The sequence below is a fragment of the Cygnus atratus genome, chromosome 8, assembly GCF_013377495.2.
Source record: "Cygnus atratus isolate AKBS03 ecotype Queensland, Australia chromosome 8, CAtr_DNAZoo_HiC_assembly, whole genome shotgun sequence".
Lineage (NCBI taxonomy): Eukaryota > Metazoa > Chordata > Aves > Anseriformes > Anatidae > Cygnus > Cygnus atratus.
The window spans coordinates 8,561,415-8,579,290 of NC_066369.1; the positions used below are offsets into that span (position 1 = coordinate 8,561,415).

A 17,876-nucleotide genomic window follows, 5' to 3' on the forward strand; every position below is an offset into this window, starting at 1 on the left:
CAGCAGTGGGCAGTCTAAGTCCATTCTAGCATTCACCCAATGTCCAAGCACCTGCACCAAGAGTGGGAGAGTGGAAAGGTGTCCCCAGCTGCTAGGGAAAAGCATTAGTTTAGTTCTGTGCTTCTGATTTCAGGAAGCAGTAAGATTTCGCCTTGGTCTCAGCACTGTCGTGGAAACGAGCACCAGAGTGGAGTCTGCAGGCTAGACAGGAGCTGGAAAGAAGGTTAAACGTAAGGAAAAAGGTAAAAGAGCTTTGATTTATTTCCTGAGACAGATGAGATCATTTCTTCCCTCCGAGTCACAGTCCTGGTCTCTTGTATTTTTCATGTTTCATTACAAGTGTTTGTAATTATATGAGTGGCTTTAGAGGCCAATTAAGCCTTCATTTGGAGGCTGCTCTGGATGCTGGAAGCCCTCCATTAGCCTGGGCTTCTGCCAGGGAAAAACACTACATTGTCTTTAACAACTGCACCAGCTCCTATCTGCTTAATGTTGATTTTCCTATTAAGTTCAACTAATACTTTTCTAATTGTGTGAGCTGGGCCTGAAGCCAGGCTGGGTGGTTTTTGCTGGCTGCTTCCTAGGCTGAATCAGAGATGAGCAAAATCCTCACAAACAATTCACTGTGCACATGTTCGGTCCCATCTAAACAGCGGCTGTTCTCCTAAAAACTGACTCAGACTGCATTTGTGCCTCCTGTGTTGACTTCCCAAGACAAGTTCCACACAGTCATGAGAAGTGGATGCTGGAGAACATACTCACTGGAGCACTCAAGGTCAGGGTGCTGCACACATTTTACACCATGAAGTACCAGAACTGATGCCATGGAAATCAAAGGCCAGGAATTATTCCATGGCTTATATGAAGCAGGTGATACAGTACGAACTGCGCAGGAGGAACTATTCCTTCCATGCAAACCAGCCCAGAGAAGGATTTCTAAGAGATTCAGTATGGGATGCCCCCAGAGAAATGCAAGCGACAAAAACCTTAAAGAAAAATGAGATTGTTTTATTTTAGGAGCAGACGTAGAGGCAACATCCCAACAAAACCTGTGTCACATTGTACTGGCAGAATGAAGTTTGGACATCATATAATAGTCTTGCTGAGAAATCGGAACCATTACCAGCAGCTGACTGACAGCCATTGCTAAAGGAGACCCAAGGTATACACGTACAAAGTGTGCACTTCTCAAGCTTTTTCTCTCAGGCTGTGGTTCAAAAACACATATGATTGACCTTCATGAAATTTAAGCAAATGTGTAGATCCATTGCTGCATAGGGATGAAGCTAAGCACATACAATGTCCCTCCTGCTTAAAGTGTTTGATACACAGAGATGAGAGTTTTAACAGCACTGGACAACCAAACAAGTCATTATTGTAGAAGGTTTCCTGGTAGCATGAAGAAGCAAGAGGGAGCCAGGGCTATTTCAGAGCAAAACTGAAAACGCTAATTGACTTTTACTCACTGGGAAGGAAGATATAGCATGACAAATGGCTTTGTGGTTTGAATCATTAGAGACTAAAGAGAGAGCTGCTGGCTAATGGGACTCTACTGGGCAGAAATGGCTGTATTAGGATTGCTGTGAGCAATTTACAAGATGTTTTTGTAGAGCACAGGAGGAATCAGTAGGACCCCAGCTGACACCCCATGGTCAGGAAGAAAGCAAAAAGGTAAAGCAAGGAGACAGGGAAGGATCAGAGGGGAACTTGGTTGTCTTCCTCCCTGGGACAGACAGCACTGCATAGTTCTTCAAGGGGAGGTCCAAGACAGCTCTGTCCATCCAAGGAGCAGGCTCAGATAGCAGATACAGTGTCAGGGTTCTGCGGGCATTATTTCCTCTTGGTTGCACCAACCACCATCACCTGGGCCTTGGACCAGGAGCTATATTTAAACTCAGGACATGGGCTTTAATCTTCTCCTGAGCTATCGTGTAGGTAGGCCTATCTTCAACCCCCTCCCCTGTCGTTCCTGATAGGGCTTCCTGGTTGTCACCTGCCTCAATCTGTCCCTGGAGCTGTGGATGGGCTCTTAGTAGCTCTCTGTGCTGCCTGCTCTGCCCAGGCCTTGTGGGATGGTGCCTCTCAGCTGAAGGCACAGTCTGGTCATCCTCAGCTCCTGGCCAGTCCTTCTTTGGGGAGCAGCTCTGCTCCTGCTGCACCTGGACACATCATGTTTTGTAGGGGGTTCTCTGGAGAAGGTGACTGGAAACATGGTGAGCTGTAGAGGGGACACCAGACAAACTCTAGGAGGAAGGAGCTGTTTTCCTATCTTGTCTCCCCTCTTCTGAAGGACACGTTTATTTGCTAAAATAATAAGATATGGGTCTGATGCTCCTTATTTCACATAGTACACATCAGGGTTTGTTCTAGCTGCTGGAAGAAGTGAGCTCAGAAATAATTCAAGGGTCAGTTTTCTAACATTAGATTGGAATTGGCTTTATTTACTTTTACAAACCTGGCCAAGGCTCAAGGCATTCTAATGTTATGTATTCTTCAGTAAACACAATTAACTGGAAACTCAGAAACACTGATATCATCTTTTCCCTTGGGACTGGTCACTATGAGCTGCTTTCTCCAGCCAGAAAATTGGATTATATTTCCCCAAGGTTGCAGAGTGCCTGGAAATCTATCCAGCTCAAGAAAAAAAAAAAAAAAGGAGGAGGTCGGGAGGTGGGAACACAGGCATGAAGTGTTAGAGACAATGTCTTTTTTATGAATGGAATATCATATCTAAAGTTTTCCCAATGTGCCTGGGCCAGCATGGCTTCTGCAGAGAGGCTCTGACAGTGGACTTTACAGTGTTTGCAGCTGGAGAGTTACCTGACTGCTGGTAGGTTTGATGGTGCAGGCAAGTGTGGTTTACTGCAGCAGCAAAGTCTGGTACAAATAAAATGTTCTGGATTGTGAAGGGCGTCTGCACCTTCCATGTTGAAGACAAGTTGCCCAGAACCAGTGGGTTCCTGCTGTTCAACAGCAGTTGGGTGTTTATCTCTGAGGCAGCCAGGCAGGATCTTTAGGAGTAAGACATGCAGTGTATCCAATATTTAGCCAAAAATCCTGCATGTGGGTGTTGAAGCTGGACTTTAGACTTCTGTTTTATCACCTCTTGAATAACCCCAAGCTGAAGGAATGCGGAGAGCTTTATTATCCAGGGCCTTGCCTAGTTCCAAGGTGGAGAGAAACAAAGCACGTTTGTCATAGGACCTTTTCTAAGTGGTTGTTACAAGCCCTTCCCCAGTTGATCCAGTCCAGTACTTCGTGATCTTACAGCTAGAAAATCTCGTCTACCATCTAATCCTTCCTTGCTGTAATCCAGGACAAACATTTCTTGTCCTAACCAGCATGGACATGGTGAACAGTTCATCATCTTCGTCCTTGCAACTGCAGCCTTTTATGGACATGGCATTTAGGTACTTCATGTATTATTAACCAGTGTCCTTCACATCTGCTCACATCTAGATGGAACAAATTCTCATTCTTTCATCTTTCCTTATCGATTTTTGTTCTGGACTCTCTCCAGCTAGTCTACAGCCTTCTTGAAGAGCAATACCATCTTGGAACCTCTTGCTGAATGTCTAAGGCAGAACATATTGATTATCCCACATAAACATGTGCAAGAGATTTGTGACAGAAATTAAGGTTGAAGTGACATCTGAATGGAACCGTGTGTAAACACTGGGAGAAAGAACTGAATGAGGATTAAAAGGATGGCCAGTACTGATAGTGAAGAGCACCACTCCCAGGACCCTGTTCCTGGGATGCCATTCCTGGTTGTAAAACTGGAGAATGTATTTATGGCAGGACCAAAAATCCTGATAAGGTCACAGTGCAGACAGGTGATAAGGTCTCATCAGCAGAAGACCTTACATCCTGCCCAGAGGATGACAATGAGTTTGCAGCATAACACGTACCATTCCTTTTCCTGACAGGCCACCAGAAAAACAGACATGTTGTAACCAGAAGAAATGGATGATGGGCTGCAGCCTGGCCTAGAATTTATGGAAGCTGAAGTTGGCATTATTGAGGCAAAGACCCACTCCATAACAACTGATGACTTTGTGTCACGTGTGGCTGATCTCATCCAGCCCCTTGGACACTCACGTTGTGGTGCTTGTGGGTAAGTGAGTGTGAGAGTCTGAGTAAAAGAGTCTATAAGAGAGGGATTCTGTGTACATAAAATCAACTGGTTGTTAAAGGTTTTGTTTAAAAACAACAATGACAAAAAAAACCACTATCACCTTGCCTGCAGCTGAACTGTATGAGCAGACTGTAGCTAACCAGGAGTAGCTTTCTACAGCACCCAGAGGTCCTCTAACCTACATCTACTGTCCTAAATCATTCTCAGATCTGAAGAGTTTAGCCCATGTTGTTTGTAGCGAGAAGGATGCTGTTTATAGCTTCAAGCTGACAAGCCTGGTTTTCTGCACCTCCAGCACCGTTCCCAGCCTTCAGAAACCTTTTCCATCCCATTTCTCCAGCAGCACTGGGCTGCCTCAGTCTTCGCTGTTCTCCAGACCATACGTCCAGGTCTTTGTTGTTGTTGTTGTTGTTTGTTTGATCTCTGCTGCTCCTCTCCTGCAGTCTGTCATCTTTCTTGTTGGTCTTGCAAGCCTTTCACTCTGCTGCTGCATCCCAGCTGCCTCTGTTTTTCTCCCCAGCTGTCACGATTTCCAAGCTACCTGCTGTCCCTTGCACTGCCCCTGTTGTCACTGCTTACTGAGGCTTTTGGCTGAGTAGTCCTAGTCCTGTTCCTCAGTGCGTAGTGGTCCCAGGCCGATGGCTTTTTTCCTCCTGGTAAAAACTGGATCAGTTTAGCCATGTCGTCCATTCTTCCTGCACTGACCTTCAGCAGACTGTGTGTGTGGATAGCACACGCTGCTCTTCCTCCCTTCATTCCCTGTGCTGGACTGCTCACATTGCCATTCTCTGTGCTTTTTCTCACTGCCATGCCTCTATTTACACTGCTTCTGAGCCCTGCATGTGGCTCAGCATTCAGCATTTCTATGGCTTCTAGCATTCAGCACTGCTTTTCCTTGGCTGAATATTTGAAGATTCTGGACTGATTAGGAAGGGGGTATGTCTCCACTCAAGCCCTTTGGAGGTCTGATCTGACGGGCTTGGTGCTGAAGAAAGTGTTTGCTCCACTGAGTTGTAAACTCTGGTTAATTGGACCAGGTAGTTCACCCATGGAGGATGCTTGAGATAAATTGTTTCTGCACCAGTACTAAAACAGGTTTCTTGAAAATACATTAGCAGCTGGATAAAAATCGGTTGAGAATAACTTCCATATCCCTGTATAATAACACCAGAGCATGTACTGCTGGTCAGTTTGAGTTTCAGGGTAGGTTACTGCTTTCTTGTGATATCAAGCAGATATTGTTATGGACTGAAGGAGCAACTCATGAACAACTCTAGACTACATGAAAAGTAAACTGAAGAAAAAAATCGTTCCCCTCTTAGAGCTGTTTCCGTTCCCCTTCCAGCCTCTGCTGCACATTACCTTGTGTGACTCATGCAGAACAAAGACAAACTGCATTTTAGAGCTAATGTCTTTAAAATTTGAGCCCACTTTGGTTTCTGCTGCTGACAGAGCCCAGCCTGTCTCCCCTACTGGACTGATGGTTTTTGGACCAAGTGCACATATATTACAGAGTTTAAAAAGCAGTAAAGCAGCACAGCAGGAGTCAGCCTCTATTATCCAGGAGCCATATATAAAGGCACTCCGCAGCTGGATACAGGAAAATGGAAAAAAACAGAAGCAAAAACCTCTCCTGTCAACACCAGATTTCATGCACTGGAGTAACTCTGTTAAGCTCAGTGCTGTCGTGTTGATGTACCCTGCCTATGAAGGTACGTGATGTGGGTGTCATCTGCTGACAGTGCCTGCTCCGTCTTATTACGAGCATCGTGGTGTGAAGTCCCTTTGACAGCCCAACCCTGGGCATGTGGCACTGGGCAGCAGATACTAAACTGAAATACGATGACCCTAGGGAGTAAGATCTTCAGCAGGAGCAAGCTGAGCTTTCATGAGATATACTTTGAGCCATGCCTTCAGAGGTTATGGCACTGCTTGAGCAGGGGATGCCCTTGGTTGCAGTCCTTTCTCCGTGACGTTTTGTGATAGGGGTGCAGCTGTCTTGCCAGCTGGCCTCTGTGTCTCCTGGCTAACGTCCTTCATATCTAGTTGATCAGAGGCTGCTTCAAGAGATGCTCATTAACCCTCAAGGAGAAAAATCCTATTGGAAGACAGTTTTGCTCGATACAGAAAGTGCCACAGCACATGGGGAAGCTGCAACACAGCGGCTCCGCAGACCAATGAAAGCATGCCCAGGATGTCGCCTTTAGATTGCTGTAGCGCTGAGTCCCTCAGCGTAGCAAGTGTATGAGCACCAGTGATTAGCAGAGAAACCAGGCTCGAGGGCTTGTTTTGATTTCTGCTTCGGCCTTCCAATCTAACACACTTAATGCGCATCAGGGAACAGGGCGAGGAGACACTTTGTTCTCATATCTTGCAAAGTCAATCAGTTGCATAATATGAATCACAGAGGCAGCAGGAACGTGATGAAGTGCAGAGAAGGGAGACATCAGATGTTTTATTGTGGCTACGGGGGAGTGAGCCAGGCCTCCCTCTAGCCAAGTTATTTTCCCCAAACTGCCTGTGATCCTGCTTTGCATCAGCTGCTTGTCACTCTGAAAGCGGCTCCGACTGCAGGATAGCCTCCCTGGAGCCCCTATCTGTTAGAACAGGAGAGGTAAGCACCCCCAAAAGTCTCCAGAACAATTCAGAGAGTTTAAATTAGCCACTTCCTTTGCATTAGCCTCACAGTGGGGCAGGGACTGCCTAGTGTCTGCACAGCACTATGCAGAGCAGAGTGTGATCAGACCCAGCATGGGTGCGAAACAGGTAGGAGCACCAGATAGGGGTGTCACCCTGGCCCTTGGATTCAAAGGGCTGAACTTGTGAGGGAAAATGACCTTTTTGTAAAGATAAGGCTTAAGCTCGGAGCTCCTGCAGCTTAGGAGAGGTGTGTAGGTGGCTGGTGTGGTGTGGTGCAAGTCAGTTTGTTTCTATGTTCCCTTTCTGAAGCTGAGACACTGTGCAATGAGTAGCACCTGTCACACCATCTGAAGGACTGTGGGCACCAGGGATTCAGCTCATTTGGTAGCCTGAGCTCTTGGCCGATTCCTCTTCCGAGGCTTCTGCTTTTCATTTATCAAAAAGTATTTAAAAATAGAACAAATCCATAGAGCTTATTCGAAGCCTGAGCTGCTAATGAGCCCACAACAGAGGGGACAGGCCCTCCCCACAGGGCGGAAATTGCAAAACCCTAGCTGAGGGTTAGCCTGAAAAGGCCATGCATGTTTTGGGCAGTGTCTGCCTCTGACAAGGAAAAAATGCTTCTTTGTAGCTTCTCGATGATTTGGAAAATGGCAGATTATCAGTCTGCTCTCTCCCAGCGCAAGGCTCGCTGTGATGCCTTACCAGATGTTCTGTGCATACCTGCTGGCAGCTGAGCCCCACGTATTGTGGTAGGAAGGGTGCCGGGGGGTTGAAGAACGTGGGGTTGCAAGGTAGATAACACTGAGGAGTGCTGAAAGGAGAAGAGACAGAAAGAAATCACTCCACCATGAAGCCTCCCAGGCATATGGCGCTGTCTTAGGCAATTTCCTTCTTTCCCTAACAAACAGCAAGTGCATTTACTGTTGACAAGCACAGCCGAGAGCTGTGGGAGCATGTAATGACTGTGAGGGGCTTCTGGGCTTTCTTGCTCCACTTTGTAAATTCATCTCTCATCCTTGTTATATTAGTGCTATTTTTAGCTGCTCTTAGTCAGAGAGAACATAAGTGATTCTCCATTATGGATCTCAAGCACGAGATAATAGAGACAATTGGAGATGTTGCCGAGCAGAAGGCTGGTGCAGGAGGCCTGTGCCCAGCACAGCTCTTCCAGAGGTCCCACCACACTGCCCCAAAGCCCCGGGGCACTGGCTTCAGCTCTGCAGCCTCCCTTGCAGGGCAGTAAGGCTGCTCAGCACGTGCATGTGCTCCCTCCGGACACAGCTGAGTCTCCCAGGAGATCCCTGGCTGTCAGACAGTGTTCCCAAGGATCATCTTGTCCAGATGCCATGGGATGCATCCTCCTCCTTCCCACGGCTCATCTCTAGGGCTTCTCACATAGCCTCCTGCTCCCTCTGTACGTCACTGACCACTTTTCTCCCTCCTGCTCTCCTCCTTTCCAGCTCTCATGACCCCAGTCTTTCCCCTTTTTGGCCAGCATGGCCAAAATGGTCCTGTTCCTCAGCGTGGCCTTACCTCCATAGCCACCCCAAGACATTGGTGCTCCTATGACAAAGGAGGGTTCCATATATACTGCTGGGGGCTGCTGATGGGATGAGGTAGGACATGTCTCACAGAGTGGATATGAATGCAGAGCGTGGTGTGATTGTGGTGTGAGACTTTTTCAGTGACAGAGGGAGAGAACTAGCAATGCCCAGGGAGGTTTTGCTGTTTTTTGGGCATCTGGTGCTTCTCCGTAACAAGCCCAAGTCTGTGTCTGGCAATCCTTTCCATGTGGGGCTGGCCCTTGAAATTGCCTGAGCAAGGATCACCATCTCACGTGAGAATTTTGTGGGTGAAGTTTAGCTGGACTGTCTGGAACTGCAGCAGTGTTTAAAAAAAAAAAAGGCAAAAAACAAGGAAACACAATATGTCAGTGCTGCCCTCACCAGAGGCTTGCAATTTCCAGTGATGCACAAATAAGATAAACACTCCATGCTTACGGAATATTGAGCGCTTTGTACATGATAGCAGTCAATTTATACCATAATAGTGCTGAACAGCACAACTCCCTTCGGAGCCATGCTGGTCTTTAGAGCTAGCTTGTCTCTGCAGCGATAGTCCAGAGGGATATTGATCCCTGACAGTCCCAGCATGATTAGTCGGTTGTTTTTTGTCTGCACTGCACCTTGCTTTACATGAAGAGCTTGTTGCACTCCCAGCAGACCTCCTTCCCTGGCTTCCTCCTGAACCTGGGCAGCTCTGTGATGCCCCAGCCCTAGGGAAGTGCTCTGGGCTTGTCTCCTCCAGTCACTGGCAGTGTGGCATCCTGCAGTGGTCCCTCTGGGGTGGCAGGGCATTGCTGGCACTCACACTTGCCTTAGTGCTGCCAAAGCCTCTGGTCCTGCACCCTCAGCTCCATTATTCCTCTGGACAAGGCCTGGCATTGACTCCGGTATCTGCAAGACGTGGGAGCTCCCACCCAGTGGTGGTAAAGCAGTGCAGGCATCAAGCAAGGGACAGAGGAAGGCTTGTTTTAATATCACTAGGCACGTGGACTGCTCTTGGCCACGAGTGCCAAGGCACTGCTGTGGAAACTGCATTTCTTCCTGGCATCTCTTAATTTATTTAAATTTTAATCACTTCATTTAGAGACCGTACCCTGTGGAAGTTTCTGAGCAATCCTGTGTTAGAAGAGCCAGTTATTGGTGCTTGAGGCTTGATTGTAAACAGGTGCAAAGCCCTTATTTTTCTTCCTGTGGTAAAACTGATTTCCAGGTGAAACGCCAAAGTGCACATGTGCCTTGGGACGTCAGGTTGCAGGAGTCCTGCCAGCTGAGCCAGGAACTGCCATCCTTAGCATCCAGTCAGCGCGCAGAGTAGCAGATGGGCAAGCACTGTTTCAGAAGAGACAGAAAGATCTCAGCCACATGCATTCTGCTGAGAAGTTCAGAAGGATGAAGCATAACAACAGGACCATTTGTTTCTTCTTTGCAAAAAGCAGGCATTTCTAAATGAGGAAGCATTAAATGTTGTCACTCAGCGTGGAGCCGTGAGCATCAGCTGCTGGGCACGGCTGGGCACCATGTGCCACAGGTAGCTGCTCCCAGCCCCGTCTCTGTTTTTTTTCTGTGGCACAGTGAGTTAAGGTCTGCTTGGATTTACAGTCTGTTGTAACATACATTTTGAACAGCAAGAGGTCCTGGCAAAACAGAGCTCACTGAGCAGTGATTGTTTTCCAGTAGTCTTTACTTGTCTGTTATGTACTGTACGCCTTTCTGTGCAGTCAGCCTCTGCAGCAAGTGACATTTTCCCAGCGTTGTAATTCCACGTTTGTGCTACTCTGTGTGCTTACTACTTGTGATTTCATTCTGTCTGATTCACCTCCAAGCCGCAGGTCAAAGAACTTCAGGCTGGGATCAGCTGGTTTTTTCAGTGCGATCTCATTTTACTGCTTCCTTTTTGTGATTTCTCAGCTAGCTGCCCGGCAGTCTGGGAGGAGCACGCCTCGGGGCTGACAGATCCATTTAATACCTGGCACCTTTTAGAATTGCCCTCCAGGCTGGGGCCACATCAGGCTGGCCTCACGCAGTGCTTTTGTATGGATGCTCTTTCTCTGCTGCAGGTGCTTGTCTTTGCTTTTGTGTTTCTTTAGCCTGCAATCATGGTGTTCTGCAACCCCACCCGCGGACTTGTCAGACATCACCTTTTAAATAACCGGCATACCCTTGAGGCAGGCACTGACAGGTGCTCGCTGCTTCCGAGCTGCCTTTTGTGAGCAGGCTCAGAGCATTAAACAACTAAACTGTGACCAGAGCAGTAAGCAACATGCTTTGGATGCTGAGCCATGACCCCACTGATAAAACGTCCCCTGGGCTTTGCCCTCCTGAACAAAGCTGTAGCCTTTGTTCCCTGGCATGGGCCTTTGTGCAGTGGCAGCTCTAATCCTGCTCAGCTGCCGCTGGAAAGATAAGAGAAGGGAGGAAGAAAGGTCCACACGAGGTTAAGACAGCTCTATCTAGATCTGCAGCTATGAAAGATTTAGCCTTGCAGCCTGTAACTTCACATCTTTTAGTAATTGTCTAGGCAGAAGATATCTCAGCCACATTTAAAAGTTGGGCTTTTTAAAGCTGTGGAAAAGAAGTCCCTGCACAGCTGGGTTGCTAAGGCGCAGAAGGAACGAGGAGTGTTTCAGCTGTACACTGTACGTAAAGGAGTTGATGCTCTAAATTTCTGACGCATCCACCCTCCTCCTGCCTCACTTTCTGCCGCCTCCTCCCCGTACCTTAGGGCACTTTCAGGTGAAGCGGTCAGCCCACGAGTGAGGGGTCCCCAAGTGAGGGGTACATAAACCACTGTCTTTTAGCTCATGTGCTGATATTGTCCATCACTGCTCCTGTCTCGTTAGGGGATTTCCCAGTAAGCTGCATTCAGTGAGCATACAGCAAGTGTGTGCCTGCCTGGGGGCTGCACTAAGATTCTTGGAGGAATAGGCCAAAGAGCTCTCAGGACCAAGAATGGTCATTTTTAATACATTTTAGCATAAAAAGAGACCATAGGAAAGCCATACAAGGTGGTAAGCTATATAGTCATAAAGCTATTAACATTTTGATAAGTGCAGGAACACTATTAGTATGGATGAGAGCAGGCTCATTTGAAAAGGAGGTGATATAATTGATACCAGCTGACATAATTTAATGGAAAAATAGACTTTTCCCAACAAACCTAATGATGCTTTTCAGAGGCATTTGTGGTGGTGAATGATTTATAAATGAATCTGACTTGCTGTCAATATTTGGGTTAAAATATCATAAAATCCATATTAAATGGACTAAAGTTGGGTAAATGAAACATTTCAAAGTGTTTTTAGTAGTAGGAAAGCATCAGTGAATAGGCACATGTTGGCTTGGTTTGTGGTCCAGTGTTATTCAAAACGTTCTTAGCAATTAAGAGGAAATGTTTAAGGGGCTGTTAATCAAAATGGATGATGAGAGAGAGATATGGGAAACTGGAAGGCAAATTACTCAAATTGGAGCTTTTTCTATTGTCTGATGCCCAGAAACAAGAACAATAGTCAGACCAAAAAAAAAACTATTTCATTAGCAAACCCAAACCAGGAGAAGAAAGTCCATTTGGGCTAAACAAAATTCTTCCTCTGATTCAAGGTTAAATATTTTCTTCTGATTTTTCTCAGCTTTCTTAGTGTAGTAACATAAGTAGGCAACCCCAAAGCTGAGGGTTGAAGTCAAAATACAAAGGATTAGGAATTTGCAGGCACTTAGAAGTGACAAAAATCTGCTAATGTAGATGCATATGCAAGTAGAAAATACCTGAGAGTATGGGAAAATTATCTGAGTTGTGTGTTTGGTTGTAGAAACTATGTGAAGATGGGGTTAGGTGACCTGCTTCTTGAATATGCTAGCATCTGCAGAGCATCACTTCACAGAGGAGCAGGCTCAGCAAGGAGCTGCAACAACAAACCAAAGCTGCTTTGCCTTTAAAGTTCATCTTTACCTTAGACAAGGAAAGCAAAAAGGTGACTGGGTCAGCCTGGAGATACATACACATGCTTGCAGAAGCTCTGTGTGTGAGCAGCGAGTTACCCATGTGGCAGCACGGTGAGTCACCCACCCCTCGTGTCAGGGCTAATTTGGGAACAGACGCTTTCCCTTCAGAGGCTGCCTCTGGGCCTGTTGCGAGGTTCGTGGCACTGGTCATGTGTGAAGTCAGGCAGTGCATTGCAGAGACATGGGAAAGAATTATTTCCTCCCTGCGCTGTGGAATGCCATTTTTGGGAATCCCTCTGCTGGCCAGGGGACCCACTGGAGACAAACTCGGCCTTTATGTACCTTTTAGAGGTCAGGCCACAGCAGAGCCCCAGGACAGGACATACGGCTGCCTGCAGGGTCATGCACAGATATATGCTGATTCATGCCAACTCAGACCAAGACGGGAAGACCCAAATGCCCAGGGAAGAAGGCAGCAGCAGGAGGAGAGGCTCTTTCCCAGCAGCACATCCTCACAACACCCGTGTCATGGCCTTCTCTGATTCCAGTGACACGAGGCGGCCATCACCCCTGCGTGCTCCTCTACCCCACAGCGCGCTGCTCTGAGATGGGAAGGGACCGAGGTGAGAGAGCCTTGTGCTAGCAGGAGGGCAACAGCCTGTAGTAGCTTGTCTCTGGGCAATGACCACCGAAATAGCGCTCCTCGTGCTCCCTGCCTCCTCCCATGGCCGGCGGCTGTGAGCCGAGGGACGGATCCCACACGCACTTGTATGTGTGCTTGGGGGCGGGCGAGCGTGTGTGTGAACTGTTCCCTAGCAATGGGGATGAGGGGGAAAGCTCTGTTTAATGTCTCTGTCTCTAGCTGCATCTCCCAGGCCACTGTGAGGAATTTCTTGGCATTTACTTCATGCTCTTCAGTTTTTTTTCCCTCTTTTGACTGCGTGATGTTTCAAGGCCACAGCAGTATTTGTCAGGGACATATTGGCCGGGGAGCCCCGCACCCCCAGCCTTGCACACCCACAGCCCATCCTCACTGCTGATTTCTCCATAATTCTCTGCCCACAGGTGAAATGAGCCAGAGGTTACATGGCAGACATAAGCACTGGCCTGAGCTGCTGCTTTCCTAACGTGCAGGAAGGAGATTTTGGTGTTAAATACAGCCCTGCCTGTGCCCTGGGAGAAGAGGCCTGCGTATCAAGGGTAGGAGTAAGAGATGGAAGGGGCTATTTTTCACTGGGTACCAGCTGGAGCGGCTAAGATGATATTAAACTGCAACAGCTGGGGAGCACAGCTTAGAGGAGAAGCAGTATACAAACCCAAACTCCTCACAGGGGGAATAGACTGAACAAATGTGTGTTGATGAACTGGAAAAGTCAAAATTTCAAATGCTGCAGTTCTGGGAGTCTGCATACCAAGTCCTGGGAGGATGGTCTTAATTGCAAATGGCTTAATTCTTAATTGCTGTCCATTGAGAGAGCAGTGTTAGAAAATTCTTATTATTCTCACAGCCTTCTCACACAGAAATTGGGGTATCCAGCAGGTGAGTTCATGCTGACAACACCATCATTCCTTTGAGTGTCTGTAGAACTGCACAGCCAATGTGCTTACAATCCACAGAGAAGTGTGAGATTCCAACATTCCTGAGCACACCAAATTGCAGAGAAAATGCAGAATTTCTGTGTTCTGCACACGTTCCGTTCTAGCGAGCAAACAGCCTGTTGGCAGCTTCCTGAGCCAGGAGCTAAAGTCTCATACCAACAGCACTAGTATCTTACAAGTGTGAGATAAAAAATAATTAATTATTTAAGTTGCTTAATTAATTAAGAATTTTCTCCTTTGCTAATTCTGCTCTTTGGTGTCTCTTCTCCCCAAACAGGAAACATCAGAGAGCTTTGGCACCAACTCTGGCAGTGTTCAGTCACTTCCTACAGTTCCACTCAGCTCAGGTTTTACAGTGCCCTGCGCTAGAGCTAACTTTTAGTCCAAAGAGTGCAGGAACTGCAAACCCCAGGTCTAGCAACAAGATAGTCACATTAGTACAAAAGCATTTTAAAGTTTATTAGAGCATTGCCTTTCGGCACAGTTAATGAACTGAGGGGATGCAGTATGCCAAGGCAGGTAAACTCATCCAGCATTTGGGTCTTCCATGCTGCTGGCTGTAGGCACGGGAGAGAAAAACTCACCCTGAAACTTTTGCAGGTTATGGGCAAAGTATTTAAAGGTTTCTGGGAAGAGGGATCCCAACAGTGGGTAACATGGGCAGACAGCCTGCTGCTAAACTGAAGCTTCTTTGTTTTACATCAGGAGCAGACTTTGTGCATGATGGCGCATGATACCCTCTTATGATGGTACAGGCTGTGCTGAGCAGCAACTCAATAAATATCAGCCAATTCCCTCTCTTCAGAGGAGTGCTTTCAGCCTGCATCTGCCTTCTGCGCCCTGCTAGGACTGAGGATAAACAGCATAGCTGGAGTCAATTCTGCTCTCCTTTGGGACTAACCAGAGTCAGGCAGTGCAGTCACCGCCAAACATCCCCATAACCAAGTGTTTCATGGGTTCGTCCATTAGCACATAGTAGCCTCAACACTGCCAGAAAGTCCTCTCTGAGGAGACACCATTATTCCTATTGTTTTAATGAATCATCTTCCCTTGGGTACCCAGATACTCCTGAGTACCAAGGCCTGGCTTTGGACTAAGTGCAAATGGAGAAGTAAAGTACTAGTGGTACCCATGTATCTAAGGTAGTCATGTTCTCAACCTCCTGTCTTTTCTTCCTGCATGTGTGTGAGCTGTCCTTACATATAAATGTGCTGGGACATGCTAACTCATTTTGTATTTCAGTAGTCATGTGCCCCACAGACCTTTTCTTTCAGCCTCACCAAAGGCACATATCCACATGCCTCTAGACTAGAATAGGACAGCTTTATCTGCCTGGGTAGTTCCCTAGCGAATTTACATTCTTGTTTCCTTGGAGCTCCAGTTTCTGCATTTGTTGAGATTATGTGAACATTTTGTGCTTAAAATTCTTGTCCCTTATTTTCCCTAGGTTGATTTAAATAGGAAAATGAAAAGAGGAGCTGACAAAGCTCACCACACTTCTCAGAACTGATTCTCTGACCCTTTTTACTGTCTGTGCCCCTCTGAAATCTCCCCCACCTTTCATCTGCACCATTCCACCTTTTGCAATAGGGGAAAGCCCCTGGAGCTTTTTCCGTCCTTTTAAAAGAATCCACCTCTGCAGCCAGACACCGAGCTTCATTTCTGGTAAGGTTTTCAATCCCACTCAGCCCTTTGTCTCAGCTTATACGTCAGCCTCTTCCTCTTGGGTGGGCAGAAAGGGGACGGTTGCTGCTGCTGTGCTGGCTGCTGACTGGGTCACCGAGTGCTGCTGGGCTGGCTGGGCTAGGCTATAAAACACAGCAGAGCTGGAGCAGCTGGCTCAGAGAGCAGACTGAATCTCGCAGCCGGCCAAGGATCTGCACGCAGCCTCTGCCGCCTCCTGCGTTGTTATTTTTTCCTGGAATACAGAACCAGCCTTGGGAGCAAGATGTGCAAGGGACTCGCTGCACTGCCAGCCACTTGCTTAAAAAGGTACTGTTTATTTCTGAGCATCTGTTATGGGCTCGTTAGTCTGACGATACAGGGGTTTATTGCACGTCGTGTCTGAAATAGAAGTGGCAGATTTGGCTCTGATTCTTTTGTAAGATTAAATACAAATGTTTGTTTACAAGCTTTTTTCTGTTAGTCAGAAACAGAATTGCATAAAGGTTTTGTAGTGAACAATGGGGACTCTAAACCCATCCTCCCTATCAGCAAAACAAGCAGCTCACAGCACTGTCACATCTTGATATTCCTGTCAGCTGCTTCTGCTGCAAGCTTTGCACCCCTTTCTCCTTTGAACCCTTTTTCTCTGGTGAATTTTCTTGTCTTGATTTCTTTGAGGAGGAAGCGAGGCAGACCAGATTCCACAAAAACTGAGGGTCGTCCCTCAAGACCCAGCCCAAATGCAGGAGCTGAGCATGGCAGGACCAGAGACCCAGCCAGTGCGGGGCTGGTGTGGGGTCAGGCTGTACCGCCACATACATGACTTGGGGGCCAGTGTGGGGCCATGCCCCCCCGTGTGCGGCACCATCCCGGCATCTCTGTGCTGGCAGAGCTGTCTGTGCACCCTGGGCAGGCCCTCGGCAGCACGACCTGCCCCACAGCCTGTGCCTGCAGAGCGGCCACAGCAAGCTCCTCGGGCTTTTTCCCAGTCACTGAGCAATGGTGGAGGGCTGGGAAAGTACAAGCTGAGATTCACCCTGCTCTCATCTGGGGGAAGAAGCTTCCCATGCTGGCTTTGAAAACAAATACTGACACCCTCCTCCCCCAGTTTGAAGGAAACATTGACAGGAAGAAAAATAGCAAAAATGTAAAGAAATGAAGTGCACATCTATTAACCACCTCTGTCCAGGAATCCCCAGAGAATCTCCATGTCTTAGAAAGCTGCAGGACGTGCTGCAAGCAGCAGGGTCTTGTTTCCTTCTGCTGCCTCCTTCCTGCAGACCGGAGCGCTCCGATTCTGGTGGCGGGTAGCATCGCCCTGAGAGGCAGCCCGTCGGGCACTGCCAAGCATCCCGTTACTGCCAGAGATGCCGGGGTGTTTGCCCTGGTCGCTCTTCTCCATGGGAGAAGTTATGAGTTTCTTTCACTCTCACCCTGTGCCATTGAAAGAGTGCTGACTGCTCTAGTAGTTAAGACGACTTTTATGAGCACAAGCAGGCAGTGAGATAAGATACGGCCAGGAATGCTGACAGTGCTCTGACTGGCAGGCCGAGCAGCTACTGCAGCTCAGCCCCACAGCACATTCCCCTGCTATTTTCTAGGCTCTGATCTGAAGAGGAGGAGAAAAATTTCCTGCTTATGCTATCATTACACCTTGAGGCAAGCCAGGGCTTGTGCCCCTCTGCAAGCACGGCTGGTTTACCTACGCCCTCATCCTTAAACTGAAAGAAAATCCATAGAGATGCTGAAGGCAATACCAGCTGTAGATTTAGGTTGTGCACTCAGCCAACAGTTGTCCTGAGCATGCTGAATAGCAGAACAAAATTAAGCTTGCATCCTTGTAGGAGCTTGCCGTAGGGCAAGGGAGCAACTTGCAGTCAGCGTGGGCTGGTTGTGGCGAAGCTCCTGGCTCACCCCTGGTCTCACCACATGATCCTGCCCCTAGCCCTGCCCTTCCCTTCCCTTCCCTTCCCTCCGAGTCACACCAGCTGCCTGGTGGGGTTGGCCTGGCATGGCCCCGCTGCTGGCATAGCCAGGTCGGGTGGCAAGGAGGGAGATGGCGAGGGCTGCAGGGAAGGATCAGTAAGCATTTAAGAACCAGACACCGTTTAGCTGGGCAATTCAATTCAGGGAGAAGTGGTGTGTGACACATTTACCCAACAGCAATACCTTTCTATCACAATATTTTACCTGAACAGCAGTAAAACAGCAGCTCCTCCGCCTTTGCCAGACCTCCCTCCAGGCTGATGACCTTCTCAGCAATAAGATTGTGCTGTTGAAGGTGGAAAATGAACTCTCTGACTTTGCTGTATTTGTTTAGCAACTGA

General features: G+C 47.8%; 1 protein-coding gene across 3 annotated transcripts in view; it reads left to right on the plus strand.

Annotated features, from left to right (window-relative positions):
- The window catches only part of LOC118243368 (regulator of G-protein signaling 4), a 33,424-nt gene that overhangs the window by 11,105 nt on the left and 4,443 nt on the right, over window positions 1-17,876 (plus strand). Inside the window, exons 1-3 of one of the 3 annotated variants that reach the window (XM_035537365.2) lie at window positions 12,688-12,908; window positions 13,351-13,485; window positions 14,162-15,876. The exons of 1 other annotated variant lie outside the window; for it this stretch is intronic. In XM_035537365.2, the coding sequence (XP_035393258.1) occupies window positions 15,833-15,876 (44 nt within the window). In that variant the 5' untranslated portion in view covers window positions 12,688-12,908; window positions 13,351-13,485; window positions 14,162-15,832. Of the gene's footprint in view, window positions 1-12,687; window positions 12,909-13,350; window positions 13,486-14,161; window positions 15,877-17,876 lie in introns of those variants that run through there. One more of the 3 variants, XM_035537366.2, reaches the window with a different exon arrangement.